This window comes from Malaclemys terrapin, chromosome 1 (genome assembly GCF_027887155.1).
Source record: "Malaclemys terrapin pileata isolate rMalTer1 chromosome 1, rMalTer1.hap1, whole genome shotgun sequence".
Taxonomy (NCBI): Eukaryota; Metazoa; Chordata; order Testudines; family Emydidae; genus Malaclemys; species Malaclemys terrapin.
This window is the reverse complement of record NC_071505.1, coordinates 265,762,145-265,777,314: the sequence shown is the minus strand read 5'-3', so window position 1 is coordinate 265,777,314 and position 15,170 is coordinate 265,762,145. Positions and strand designations below refer to the sequence as shown.

The following is a 15,170-nucleotide window of genomic DNA, read 5'->3' as shown; positions in this document are numbered from 1 at the left end:
ACTGAAATAAGACCCTCAAACAAAAACAACACAAATTTGTACCAAATTAATTAACTGGGTTAAAAAAAGACCACTTAGTTATTCAAAGGAAAATGTGTGTGAAGACAAAACCTTAGAACCTGCACCACAATTCCACATCAAGGGTGACTCCCACAGCTATGGAACAATGCAATACACAAGACTGAGGACTGTACTCTTTAAGGAGTTCACAGAATTTTTCAAATGGGCATTAACCAGGCACTAGTCAGGATTCGAAGCTACTTTCTTCTTCCCATAATAAATAAGGCTACGATTATGTCACAGAGGTCACAGAAGCCATAGAATTTGTGACTTACTGCAACCTCTGCGACACTGGGGGCCCCCGCAGCTGACTAGCCGCCTTGTAGTGTGAAAAACTGCTATCTAACTGAATTTACTAGTTAGGGTGTAGTGAGCATGTTCACACAAACTGAGCATGCTCAGTAACACCTGCTGAAGTCAGTTGCAGGAGCCCAGCCGCCGCAGGCGACCTTCCTGCAGCTGCAGTTGTGGGACAACCTGCCGGCGAGGACCCCTGAGCTTCCCAGCCACTGCTGCTGGCAGGGCCCCCCCTGCAGTTGCTCAGCTGCTGTGAGCAGCTGGTAACTTCCTTCCGCCCCGCAACTCCCAGCTGCCTCTGGCGGTGGCAGAGGCACCCCAGATCTGCTCTGCGGCCGCTGGAAGGGACCCCCCCACACACATCTCCCCAGTTGCCACCAGTGGGTATCGGGGGGAGCCCCTGCAACTGACCGGCCACCGGCAGGGACCACTGAACTGCCCAGCCGCTGTGCCAGAGGGACCCCAGAGCTGCTCAGTGGCCGCAAGCAGCCACACCCCCTAAAATCTGACTAATATGTAGTTAAAATCATTACATCTTTGCTCTTTTTTAAGAGAGCTTTTAAACAAAGCAAAAAAGTCAAACAACTTGAGAAAGCTGTATTCATGACATGAAATATTTAAGTTGGGATTTTCTGAGGACCTGCATCAATTTGAAGTGCTTTTGAAAATACCAGCCTTAAAGCTTTGACAGACTTCATGTAAATTGTGTCCATTCTTAAAACTCTCAGGTTAGCTTTGAAATCAGCACTGCAGAATTATAAAAACAAATTTCCTCCACAATTTTTTTTCCCAACTCTCCAAGTTAACCTACCTCTGATTTAGCTTGATTTTATTTCACCATCATCATCCGTGGTTCCACCATAATCCTAATATAATACAATGCTTTATGCCTTTCACTCTTTAATATCACAAGAGGAAAGAAATTATTTAGCAAGTTTTGTAAAAGCTAAGTCACGTATATTTGTGCATCTGAAGCAAATGGTTTCCAGACACAAAATGAAGTGTCAGCATATTGTGGCTAATTACTGTATTTGCACCCTCAGTTTTACTGGTAGCTTGCTACAGTCATCCTGATTATGCATTTTTCCTGGTTAGTTTGTTTGATTTTTACCAGTATCTTAAATTGCAATTTAATTTCTTGCTCTCAAATACCTCTTGTGGCACAGCATAAAAGCTCACTTCTAAGTAAGGCATTAAACAACAATTTTGTTAATTAGAAAATAAATGTAAGAAGAAAGTAGAATACAAAAATGTTTCATTGACTTTAGAGTGTAGATAAATCCCTGTATGGGAAATGTAACACTTAATTAGCATATGGAGGATGGTATTCTAATTTACAGCAAGGCCTCCTGCAGAAGATGAAACAAATGTGTAACTGTGCTAGTGCACTGAACAGATGAGAGATCTGTAACACAAATCAAGAATATATACACTGACTCAATGCCTCACATTTCTTAGAAAATGAGCAAAAAACTTACAGAGAATGTTGACCCGTTGTTTGAAACTGTAACAGAGTAAGTTCCGTCTTCTAACTGTACCGACAGCTCCCAGTTGTTCAGATCCAGCTTAGCAAGAGAAATTCTAAAGCAAGGAAAGGAAAAAGAATATTTTAACAGCATTTTCAGGTTGTCCATATTTTTAATCACATGAACTTCTTTCATAGGGTCTTCATAAAGGATTTTAAACATCATTAACCCTATTGACACAGTCAGGGAGCATGTTTGGGAAAACTACCAGATATATTTTTTTGTCCATTATGGCACATAAGGAGAAAACTTTTTAGCGGAGAAGCCTTTTGAGATATTTTCTGCTTTGCCTTGACACCCTGTGTCACTGAATAAAATCTGTACTGATAAAATTTGAGGAGAATCCCAAAATCCAGCCATCGTTGGTTGCTGGGATATTGCAAACAGTGAAAAACAGATGAGGAGAGGGAAGGAAGAGTGGCACTTGAAAAAATAAAAAGACTACTTGGAACTTCAAGAGCAGAAGTGGTTCACCATCACCTTCACATCATAATCACGCACAACAAACCTAAATTAAAGGCCAGTTAGACACAAAAGCATGCAAATCCAGCCAAACGAATAATATCCATACATTATTTTTAACAATATATATATTTTATATATTAATGACGGATCTCTGTAGATACAATAAACTGAAGATTTTTACATGCCAGGACTTGAGAACAGAGTTCTATATTCCTCCCATAATAATCTATGGCCTCACAAACTTAAGATAACCCAGGGAAGTGCATCTTTTGTGTTACATCAAGGTGGTCAAAGATACAGCAAGGGAACCAGAACCTGGAACTCAAGTCTTGGCAGGTTTGAAAAAAAAAAAAAAGTAGAAAATAATTTTTAGCTGTTTTGTTTTAAACTATATTTATTTGTAATGTGTAGCTCTATACATATGTTATGTATCAGTTGTCACCTTTATCTTGCCTTCCCTATAGTTTGTTACATTAACTTGTTGTGTCTTAATTTAAACCGGAAACTTTTGGAGAGACTATTTCTGACTATTGTATGAGTACTGGCAAGTGCAATAGGCTTCCGATATTGTTTGGGATTTTAGGCAGAATTTTAGCACAAATAAATAAATAGTAATTCAGGTTGGTTGAGGCTCTGAATTTCATTGAATTGATGTTTTTATGTGCCAGTTGGTCTCCTGTGCTGCCTCTTATGCATAGCAAGAACACCCTGTAAAATTCCACTACACTGTCCACATTTAACTCTCTCCTTAAAATTCAACCCTGCTGTCATGCTTACAAAATGCTTGATAACTACTAGGCAGCTGAAGCACTGTATCCACTGCATATTATGCTAATTATAGAATCATAGAAATGTAAGGCTGGAAGTCTTTGCAGCCTCCTGAGCTGAGGCAGGACCAAGTAAATCTAGACCAGGGGTAGACAACCTATGGCACGTATGCCGAAGGCGGCACGCGAGCTGATTTTCAGTGACACTCACACTGCCCGAGTCCTGGCCAACGGTCTGGGGAGCTCTGCATTTTAATTTAATTTTAAATGAAGCTTCTTAAACATTTTAAAAACCTTATTTACTTTACATACAACAATAGTTTAGTTATATATTACAGACATAGAAAGAGACCTTCTAAAAACGTTAAAATGTATGACTGGCACGCAAAACCTTAAATTACAGTGAATAAACGAAGACTCGGCACACCACTTCTGAAAGGTTGCTGGCCCCTGATCTAGACCATCCCTCACAGGTGTTTGTCTGTTCTTAAAACCCTCCATTGACAGGAATACCACAACCTCCCTTGGAAGCCTATTCCAGAGCTTAACTATAACAATAGTTAGAAACATTTTCTAATTTCTAACATAAATCTTCCTTCTTGCAGATTAAGCCCATTACTTCTTGCCCTACCTTCAGTGGACAAGAAGAACAATAGATCATCATCCTCTATAACAGCTAGGGTTGCCAGGCGTCTAGCCCAAGCACTGGCTCTGCACTTCCATTGGCCAGGAACCATGGCCAATGGGAGCTGCGGGGGCGGTAACTGTGGGTGAGAGCAGTGCGCAGAGCCTCCTGGCCTCCCATGCCCTAGGAGCCAGACCTGCTGGCCGCTTCCAGGGCACAGCGCCGAGACAGGATAGGTGCACCTATTGCATCCCAATCCCCTGACTCAACCCGCAGTACCCTGCCACATTCCGAATCCCTCGGCCCCAGCCCCTAGCCTGGAGCCCCCTCCTACACCCCAAACCCTTCATCCCTGGCGCCACGCCGAGCCCGCACCTCCAGCTGGAGCCCTCACCACCTCCTGCACCACAACCCCCTGCCCCAGCCCAGAGCCCCCTCCCACACACTGAACCCCTCATTCCCAGTCCCATCCCGCAGCCCTCACCCTCAGTTAGAGCCTCACCCCCTCCCACACCCCAATCCCCTGCTCCCGCCCAGTGAAAGTGAGTGAGTGTGGAGAAGAGCGAGCCACTGAGGGAGGAGGACTGTAGTGAGTGGGGGGTCAGGGCCTCAGGGAAGGGGCGGGGCTAGGGTGTCCGGTTTTGTACGCTTAGAAAGTTGGCAACCCTAATAACAGCGCTTAACATATTTAAGACTTATCAGATTCCCACTCAGTCTTCTTTTCACAAGACTACACATGACTTAACCTTTAATTATAAATGCCCCACTGTTAACTTGAGTTGCCCCATCTGTTGTATTCACCTGTTACTGCTCACCATATCCTTAGGCCCCTGTCACTGCCTCTTGGTGTGGTTTCCTGGGGGCCTCAGCTTCTTCTGAGCCAGCTTAGTTTTCTCTGAGTCAGGTCAGTTCCTGGACCCTAACCTTCAATTAAGCCTGTCAACCCTTCACTTTTTGGGTTTGCAGTCTCTTGCAGTCTCCTGGCTGTTTTCTTGGAGGCAGCCTGGTGCAGGGCTGTCACCACCTTGCTATCCCAAGTCTTTCTGCCTCCCATTCCTTCTCTGCACTCTCCCCTTTATAGCAGGCCTTGTTTCCTCTATTGGTTGCAGTTGTGTGTGCCTGCCTCCATGACTGGCAGCTGCGTGGGTTTGTGATCTAGCTGCTTGCTTGTAAACAGGAGAGACTCTCCTCCCCCCATCCACATTTAGTAAGGGGGTTGTAGATCACATTACAGCCCCATACATGCAAAGACTCATCCAACTGCTTGTATTTCCACAATGAGAGAAGCTGAAGTGTGTACGGTGGTGCCCCACATTGCATTTTTAAAAAGAAAAATTAAAAGCATCTTATTTTTGCTCCAAAAGGCACATCCTTGATAAATAATCCATATATCTTTTTTCTTCTAATTTTTTTATTTTTATTCTTGTATAATAATTTTACCTGGATAGCATTGGAATTCATTTTACGGAGGTACCTATTTTTCCTCATCCTCCTTATAAATACACATGCTCGTCATTATAAACACACATACATATTACATACGCACATGGAACACATGATAGTATGATGTAGTATACAAGTTGTACCTTCAATCGTTTGAGGTGGACACATTACTCAAAATCACTAGTCATTTTTGAAAATCTTGACCTTGGACTCAAAAGCATCCCCTCTCAAGTATGATCCACTCCAAAATTCCCAGGTGATCTTACCTAGAGATGCTGTCTATACCCACAACACTTGTAAATAACATACTAAAAATGATATAGACAAGATCCAGTGACACGCCTCTTCTATTGGCATACAGAAGTAAATGTCAAAACAACAGATTTGAGAAAATCTCCATGGAGCATTGTTAGCAATGATATTTCTCCAGGTCTCCATCTTGAAGTTCCTGTACGTCATAAAATCATTTAGCCATTTTAGATCCCACCCAGATACGCTTATCCTAATCTCTGCGGGATAGCAAGTAGAAGAGTACAGACACTGGAATCAGGAAATTTCCTGGATAGTTAGGAGGTAGCTAACAGTGTGATGCTCTCCCAACATTTCCTGGGATAAGGAGTCAGAGGAGGATGAGTTTATTGGGTTCTTGCTGGCGCCTGGTTGAATTCTATATGGTGTCCTGATGCAATGACTGATAGGATTTAGAAGTTTGTGCTGAGATCTCCCTAGTTCTCGTGAAAGAGGTGAAGTCTACTCCCCAGACTATCAGTAGATCAGCCTCATTGCTAGCATAGCATCAGATTATTTGTTACCCAGGGCATAGTGTGCTGGCTTGGTCCTGCTCGTGTTGGATTTGGCTGGGAATGACCTCACATATTTGACTTTGCTGGCAATCAAAGAAAAAAAAAAAAACTATCTTGCTCTCCCAGCAAAGATTATTTTTGTTCAGGCTTTCTTGCTCAGCTTTATCGAGTTTATTCCTTCTTGAAAAGCATGGTTACTATCCCAGTTATGCCTGGGTGTCAAACGCCCATGAGCACAGTCATAGGCTCCCTCTTTCTATCACACTGTTGGTCAGCAGGGTGAATGCAGAGCCATGTCTTGTATGAAGTTTGTTGCCAGGTGCAATTCTCTTGTTTCCTGAAACTGCAGGATACTTTTACAAAGGGACTTTTCCAGCTCTGTTAACTGGTGCCCATGGGTTTGAAACAGTAGGTTGCAGCTGTACTGACTGAGATGGATTTGGAAGTTAGCTTCTGAGAACCCTAAACCTTTTTACCTTTAGATTAATTTCCTTTCAAATGAGTCTTTTAGAGCCAGAGTGTCCTCCAGCAGGATGTAGTTTCTTCATACTTGTATGGTTACTAAGTCCAACCTAAGGACAGCTTCCCAGACTTAGAAGGGAAGTCAAAGCTTCTAAATTGCCTTGGAAATGGAAAGTTTTCCACCAGGATAAGAAGAGGTTTCTTTGATGACATCTGGAAGGTCAGGCTACACTGGAAAATAATAATTCTTCTTGTGCATGGGCAAGGCTTTTTTCCCTGTCTGGGAACTCCTCAGAGTCCTTTGATCTAGAGTGCTAGACACTTCAAGGTCTTTGGCCAATCGCTGAGAGCCTAGCTGTTCCTCTGAAAAATACTCACTGCTGGAGGAGCAGGAAGGTGGCTTTCTCCTCAACACCCAGGCTGTTTTAGATCTTCTGAGTGGGTAGGGTATGTCAGGATAAGATGGATCAGCCTCCAACCTAGAAGCTATACCATGGAAAACATATCCTGAATTGATCCATGTGGTATGGCTGGAGTGAGACACCCTATGCTGAGGCTTGGAGTCAAAGGAAATCCTGGTGACAGTGGGGAACAGGCCTGAATGTACAGGAGACAACTCAGCTGAATGAATTGGACAATGCTGAATGCCCAGGACCAAAGCTGTATAAAGAGGGAGCAATGGTGGACTGACTCAGGAATGGTGGTTTATCCTGGTCAGCCAGGTAGAAGGCTCTGGCAAAGATTCCATCAAACTATTTCTAGCCCAAATAAAGGGTAGGGATTTGTGTTTGTTTTTTAAAAAGATGATTATTTGAAGCTGCTTGGAGGTTTGGAATGTAAGACATAGCCCTGGGAAATGAGATAGCGGGCAGAGAATCAAATATGCATTTGTCACATGCCTCTGTAACTTGGCACACTGATATTGCTAACATGTACTTGTGCATGTACTTGTGTCTCTACCTATTATAAAGGAAGTACATACCAATGCCATTAGATAAGGTTATACAAGTATTTTCATTCTTGAGGGTCATTTTCAGAGGTTTATAACTATATACACTTTTCCATTTTGGATTGAAATTTGATATATCTGTACCAGACCAAAAGCATTTCTGAAAGTGAACACACACGCCCTCCAAACACACACACACTTTTACCATTATAAAATGTATGGGGACAACCTTTTTTCAACCTGGGGCAAGAAGTTTCACATAATCTTCCTCTGATGGGATTTAAACCCCACAATCCTTTGGGACTGGCAAAGGATTGTGGGACTAGCACAACAGCAAAAAATAATGGTTGGTTTTGGGTGCTGGTGGCAACAAGTGCAGAGAGGGGGGATGTGCTTATGGTTATTGGGTAGAGGGGGGTGGCCCCCACAGACTACTGTGTGTTGTTCTCCCTTGAGATTAGTATTATGTGAGCATGCATAGGAGGAGAGGGGTGAGGAACTGCAGTGGAAAGGGCAAAGCAGGGGAGAAGCAGGCGGTACCAACAGGAAGAGGGTATAGGGCAGAGGTGAACATGGTCCACAGCAATGTCTCCCTCAATTACACAGGTATTATGAAGTTAAGATAATTCTGAGCCTCCGTACTTGGAATCCCCCACTTTTGAGGGAAATGTTAAGAAAAACAGTAAACGGGCACATACCAGGAGTAAGGGGATAAACTAGCCCATATATTAGAGACACTTCTATGCAAATTTCTCTTGCTTCATTATTAAAGAATATGATAGGGGAAATGGTCTGTAATTTGGAGTATTTACATCCTGTTTATCTCTGACATCATCCTGAACTTAATAAATGCTGACCTAGTCTCATAATTTATCTGAACATATGTTTTCTCTTCCCTCCTCCACCCATAAAAGGTTTATTTAACATTATATGAACAGCAGCAATTATACTTCTGTTTTTCTTTACTGCAATATGTTTTCAGTGACGGAAACTGCCAACTGCTGAAATTTTAGATCGACACACACTTATTGTGTTCCTGGAAAACACATATTAGTTAAACTTTTATCTATTCTAGTCAAGCAACCAAGGAAAACAGACATTCACAATAGCAAATCAAGTAATAGCTCTGCCCCAGGCTTGTCCACTTTGATTGTCACCAACCAATCAGAATGGAGAAGCTCAATAAAACTACAATTTTCTGTAGTGTGTGGCAAATAAACTCCTGTCTCTCGATTGCTGTTAATGATGTAATCGGCTACAATACATGTCACCAGCTCCTAAAGGGTCATGAAATTGAGTATAGATTTCTTACCATTCAAAATGTGAGCTATAATGTTCTAAAAAAATCCTACAAATGTTCTACACTTCTTATATTGTTGCTGCATAAAATTTTAGGTAAATACAGAGCCCAAACTATCCTAAGAAATTCTCCAATTATCAAGGATTATGAGCATTGCAAAACTAGATTATGTGACACTCAGTAAAGCTGTTTTTCAATTGTACAATTACCTATTCAGCAGTTAAATAAAAGTGAAATATTGACTTAAAACAATGTTAATGGTCAAAGAATCATTAGAAATCCTTCATCATAACTTTCACAGCAGGTGGCCTGTAAAATGATCAAGAATAATGTGCTGGATTCTGTAGCCACTGAGGTCAGTTTCTGCATACAAATCTTTGCGGGGGGGTTGGGGGGGAGGACCTTCAGAAAGTGGGCCATTCATCTGAACCAAGTTCAGAGAATTTAAAGCACTGTGAAAAGATATGTTATGCAAGCACATAGATGTATTCAGTGGGGGTAGACTGAACCAGCTACATGGAGACTACAAAGGAGCCCTCCCATGGCTCATGAATAAGTCGAGGAAATGATCAGAAAAAATAGAGAGATGTTTAGACAGATGGCCCACTTAAAATGCCTGGGACAGGGCATAAGCAATTTTAATGAAACTTTAGATCTACCATATAAATTGTTGGGGTTTTTTTTTTGTTATTTAAAAAAAAAAAAACAAAAAACAAAAAACAAAAAACCCAAAAAAACAAGAAAGGCAAATAGAAATTTTACAGCGCACACAAGAGTGTGCCCTCCCCCAAATAAGAAAGAAAAACCCCACACTTTTGAGCATTATTAATTTAATAATTTTATATATAAAGAAAAATCCTTCCGAGAACCTTCAGCTATCAAGATGAATAAAAAAGCTGGGAATGGATAGATTAAAGGAATTCTAAACAGAAGTGTACTGCCAAACAAAACAAAAATCTAAGCTTTACTATCTGAGTACTTTCAACACTTTCCAACATAAAAGTTCATCACTGCACAGAAAAGATAAAAGCAGCACTTTCAAGGGATATTTTTAAGAACTAAAAATTATGTGACAGAGGCCTAAAAACTGGGAATATCATACTCAGCAACTTCATATATTTTATACAGACACACACACTCATGCATGGATGTATCACACATATACACACACATATAAAAACACATTCTCTCGCTCTACTATATGTATATGCATCTCACCAAAGTAATAAACTATATCATTAATCTAAATTACAGTTCTGAGTATGTCATAGAAAAAAATAACCTATCCTAGTCATAATGTGCTAGCTTATGAGACAAAGCCTGAATGAACTGCTCAATGGTTCTGGCAAAATGGTATTTCTATTTAATTTGCTTTGTATTAAATTTGGATCAAGAATACACACATTTATAGACACCGAACACCCTTTTGTCAGCCAGCTGATGGACACGCTAGCTGAATATTGAGTACTAAAATAATTAACATTGAAGGTTACGTGGATAAATACAAAATGGAGTTTCCCTGGATATACACCAACATAAGGGCCTCGTTCAATTTCCATTGAAATAAATGAAAAGCCTCCCATTGACTTTGGATCAGGTCCTAAATCAACAAGGGAAGTGATTCTAAACTATTAGTCAAAAGCCAGTATAGTCTTAAAATTACAAATAAAGGAATTTAAATCAAGATATCTGAAACTCATTACCTCTTATTACTTGTCAGGGCCCAATTCAGTGTTCTGCTTCTCCTGGGAAAAATCAAACACTAAAAACCCTAACGCTGGATAAGAGATGCTGCTCCTTGTTTTATGTTTGTGGTGTCCTTGTAGGTGACATACAGAATCATGAGATCATGTTTTGCCAAGAACAAAGAAGAGGAATTTATTTCAAAAATAATTTAAAATATATATGAGCACATTCCTGCAAACATTACTTACATGAGCAGATCTATCCAAGTCAATGGAACTACTTATGGGAGTAGGGACTATTCACGTAAACTACTTATAGCAATCAATGGTACTGACTTATGTTAAGAAACGTATTGCAGTTAAGAGAGCAGTCAAAAAGAAGAGAATTTTTTCACTTGACCACAGCTTGGAGAGCCGGGAAGCTAGCCATCAAAATTATTGTATTGTAACCATTTTTTCTACCAAATGTATTATCGTACATTAAAATATTTTATTTTGAAAACACTGCATGACATTACACAGATCATTGCATTTTACACCTTTTTGTGTAAAAAATTTTTAAATAGTTTAATACTAAATGGTAAGAGTAACTGTAATACTGCTCATGAAAGTGAAGGACTAACACTGACTTAAGCCACAGGCTTTCCTGCAGAGATCTTCTGTGCATTACAGTCCTATTTGTACCACCTAGACTATCCTAATTAGAGCCCTGCTCAGATACAAAATTTGTATCCGATCCACAAAAATGGTCCATGATAGAAAGTGAATTTCCAAAGATTTACAGGGCTCTAATCCTAAAGCCTGAGCTTGCTTGAGCAGACAATGCCAACTCTGTCTAATTTGGCAGTAGTTTTGTCATGCAGATATTTGGGTCTTATTTTAAGATACCAAACTAATTTTTGCTTGCATTATATTTTTCACTCTTATGCTTCAGAATTACTACATGTTTTCTGTCTATATTGAAAATAGGGACGGTGTTGGCTATAGTTTAAACTCAGTTTTTAGATTTAGTAAAATATTATGTATTAAGACCTCTTGATATTAAAATATACATTCAACCTTACATTTATGGAAGACAACTTTGAATACCTGATAAGTTTTCGAACAATTAGAAGCATTTAGTGCGTGTTTTGGTCTATTAATTTAATAGTGAAATTTGCCAGCATTTTAGCATGTTGTTCTGAGTCACCACTAATCACTTTAAAACTACAATCAAACCACATCCATTATTGCAGTGTTTCTCAAACTGGGACCGCCGCTTGTGTAAGGAAAGCCCCTGGTGGGCCAGGCTAGTTTGTTTACCTGCCCCGTCCGCAGGTCCAACCAATCGCGGCTCCCACTGCCCGGGGTTTGTTGCTCCAGGCCAATAGGAGCTGCTGGAAGCAGCAGCCAATACATCTCTCGGCCCGCGCCACTTCCTGCAGCCCCCATTGGCCTGGAACGGCGAACCGAGGCCAGTGGGAGCTGCAATTGGCCGAACCGGCAGACACTGCAGGTAAACAAACCATCCCAACCAGCAAGCGGATTTCCCTGACGGGCCATGTGCCAAAGGCTGCCGATCCCTGCCCTAGAGCAAGAAGTAAAGAAGGCTACTGTAGTCAGTTGAAACTGTAGAGGAAATGTAGGTAGTCAAAACATACCTAATGGAATTTTGCCAGGATGCTGGCAAAGCCGTAGTCTTTTGAAAAGCTCCATAGGAAATGTAATGTCCACAAGTAATCAGGGTCTGTTTTATAGCTCATCTTAAGAACAGTCTCTGCAGTTCAGCTTTCCCAATATCATGCTGAGGTAATGATTCAGCACCACTTAATTAATGACCAACACCACATTTGTAATACTTAACTATTTCTTGGATGTGTCCCATCCAAGTACTGGCTTACTGCAGTCCAATTCTGCTTAGTTTGTGTTGGGTTTATAGAACAAGGCTGCCTTATTCCCAATATGCTGCACTAATTTCTACCTTCTTTTCTATGAAGTCCTTTGTTACAGGTGTAGTTTCTAGATACCATTTAAAACCTATCCATGATACAGCAATTTAAGTTTACAAAGTTCTGCATATATACACACAACAGCCTTGTGAGGTTGGCAACTGCAAGTATTATTATCCCCATTTTACAGATGGGGAGACTGAGGCAGGCTGCAGTCTATTAATTTTTTATTATGCAACTTGGTACGGAGCACTTGACTGACTTAAATGGAGTATTATGTGGGTACAAGAGTCCACCTATGCAGATTCAAATGCACGCTTTGGGTCTTTATAAGTATAAAACATAGCTCTAATTTGGACTGCCTATTCCTTCAATGAGCTGTTGCAACTAAGCTAAAGATGGTTAAGTAGCTCAAGCCAACAAAAAATCTTTCATACTGTAATTATAACATCTACAAGATGGATGAAACGCAGAAAACAAATCATTTCCAGAAGCAAGTATCGCAGGATTAGGAACAAAGCCAGATATACGGCCAAACTGACTTCAACAGAGCTACATGACTGATCATTTTGGTCCAGCATCTATAGTATTCTAATTGATGCCTCCTGGAAACTCAGAGGAAAAACTACCAGTAGCAGCTGAAGAGGGAGAAGTGAAGGGCAAGAGTACAACAACTATAATTTCAAAATGAAAACCCATATTAGCTGTCTGGCAGTGTGCAGGCACGGGGATAGAGATACATCAAGAAGAGATTTTGAGATTTAGGGGGATAGGGTGCTCTCTCCCCTTCCCACTGAACCCACCCTGGCTCAGGGATGCCCCATATCACAGCAGCCAGGGTCTCTCTAAGGTCAATGTCTTCTTGCCCACATTTGATGTAGATTCCCTCAGAATGAAAGGCAAGCCCACCTATTGAAGGTGGCACTTCCCTGAGCCCTTCTTTATGAGGGAGGGCAGCCGATTCTACCCCTGAAGAATTTTGTTCCTACCTTGATGGACTGTGGAAGCAGCATCCCCACTTAGTAGTCCCCAGAAGATGCAAACTGGGAAGTGGGGGAAGTGAGCCAGCTGGCAACCCCCTGAAAACCAGGGAGAGGGAGAAAGGCCATCAGCCCCCTGGTCCCCTCTTGGGAAGATTCCTATAAATTAGAAGGGGACTAGGGAAGCCAGAGGGAAGTAAATTTGTGGAGCACTGAGGATTGCAGCTGGGACCTGAGTTCTCACAGGTGCGGGGGGAACAGCAGATGAGGAGCTCAGAGCAGGGGTGGGTCAGAGAAATCTCAAGTTGGAGATCAAAATGGGGTAACTTACAGATAAAGTCAGGGAATGGGGGAGTTGAAGCTAAAGGGGACATGGGAAGCTGGTGGATTATGAGAGACTGGGGAGCTGGAGAACTTTGAAATAGGAGAGGAGGTTTTGGGGCAGCCAGCATTTGGGACCAGGAAGGCTGTTGTAACAGCAGACGAGGAAAGCCAGGAATTCAGGAATGGGCAAGTTGCTGCTGGTCGAGGAAATGGAAGTGGGTGGACCTGGGAGGAGTAGGTGCCTTGAAGTAGTCATGGGGTACATTGGGGATTTAGGGGTTGAGCAGCTGTGGCCCAGACAAGGTGGAAGTGGCCTGCAGAGGTGCGAAGCACTTTTGGGGTTGGGGAAGGAAAGGGGCTGTAACTGTGTTAAGGGGAAGCCAGTAAGGAAGACACACTGATTTGTAGGGTGCTGCCGGTCTGAGGCACCAATGCGGGCCTGGATCAGGCCAGAGGAGGAGCTGCTTTGTAGTAGGTAAACTACACAATCACATTCTCTGCATTGTAGAAAAGTGGTCAGCATGGGCTGGGGGAAACTCCTGCTGCTGGGTCAAAGTGTTTCAGAGCAGCACCTCTTGTTGCTTAGCCCAACCTCACAGCAAAAGTAGGAACTCCAGACACCATATATCCTGGGACTGCAGTTAAACCCTCAACTAACAACCTATCTGGAAGCCCAGCTCTGAAAACAGATTTTTGAAGATATGGGCACCCTAGGCAAGAGGGTCCTCCTACTCAATTTATGGATGTCACTGTAGTCAGAGAGATCTACAAAGTGCAATATACAATGTTTCCCTTCTAAACTAAAAATCTCATTGATTTCAATGAGATCATGATTCTACATAGAGTTTTTGAATGTTTTTTCCTAGGGCTGTCAAGTGATTAAAAAAATTAATCGTGATTAATCGCACTGTTAAATAATAGAATATTATTTAAATAAATATTTTTGGATGTTTTCTACATGTTCAAATATATTGATTTCAATCACAACACAGAATATGAAGTGTACAGTGCTCACTTTATATTTATTTTTTATTTCAAGTAGTTGCACTGTAAAAAAACAAAAGAAATAGTATTTTCCAATTCACCTAATAAAAGTACTGTAGTGCAATCTCTTTATCATGAAAGTTGAACTTACATATGTAGAATTATGTACAATTAAAACTGCATTCAAAAATAAAACAATTTTAGAGTCTACAAGTTCACTCAGTACTACTTCTTGTTCAGCCAATCGCTCAGATAAACAAGTTAGTTTACATTTGCAGGAGATAACGCTGCCCGCTTCTTGTGAAAATGTCACCTGAAAGTGAGAACAGGAGTTCTCATGGCACTGTTGTAGCTGGCATCACAAGATATTTACGTGCCAGATGTGCTAAAGATTCATATGTCCCTTCATGCTTCAACCACCATTCCAGGGGACATGGTGTCCATGCTGACAATGGGTTCTGCTCAATAACAATCCAAAGCAGCGCGGACCAACGCATGTTCATTTTTATTATCTGAGTCAGTTGCCACAAGCAGAAGGTTGATTTTCTTTTTTGGTGGTTGGGGTTCTGTAG

General features: G+C 41.4%; 1 protein-coding gene across 1 annotated transcript in view; it reads right to left on the bottom strand.

Annotated features, from left to right (window-relative positions):
• Nucleotides 1-15,170, bottom strand: part of PCCA (propionyl-CoA carboxylase subunit alpha) — a 393,662-nt gene that overhangs the window by 125,883 nt on the left and 252,609 nt on the right. Inside the window, exon 19 of the mRNA XM_054012780.1 lies at nt 1,836-1,938. Coding sequence (XP_053868755.1) covers nt 1,836-1,938 — 103 coding nt within the window. The remainder of the gene's footprint in view (nt 1-1,835; nt 1,939-15,170) is intronic.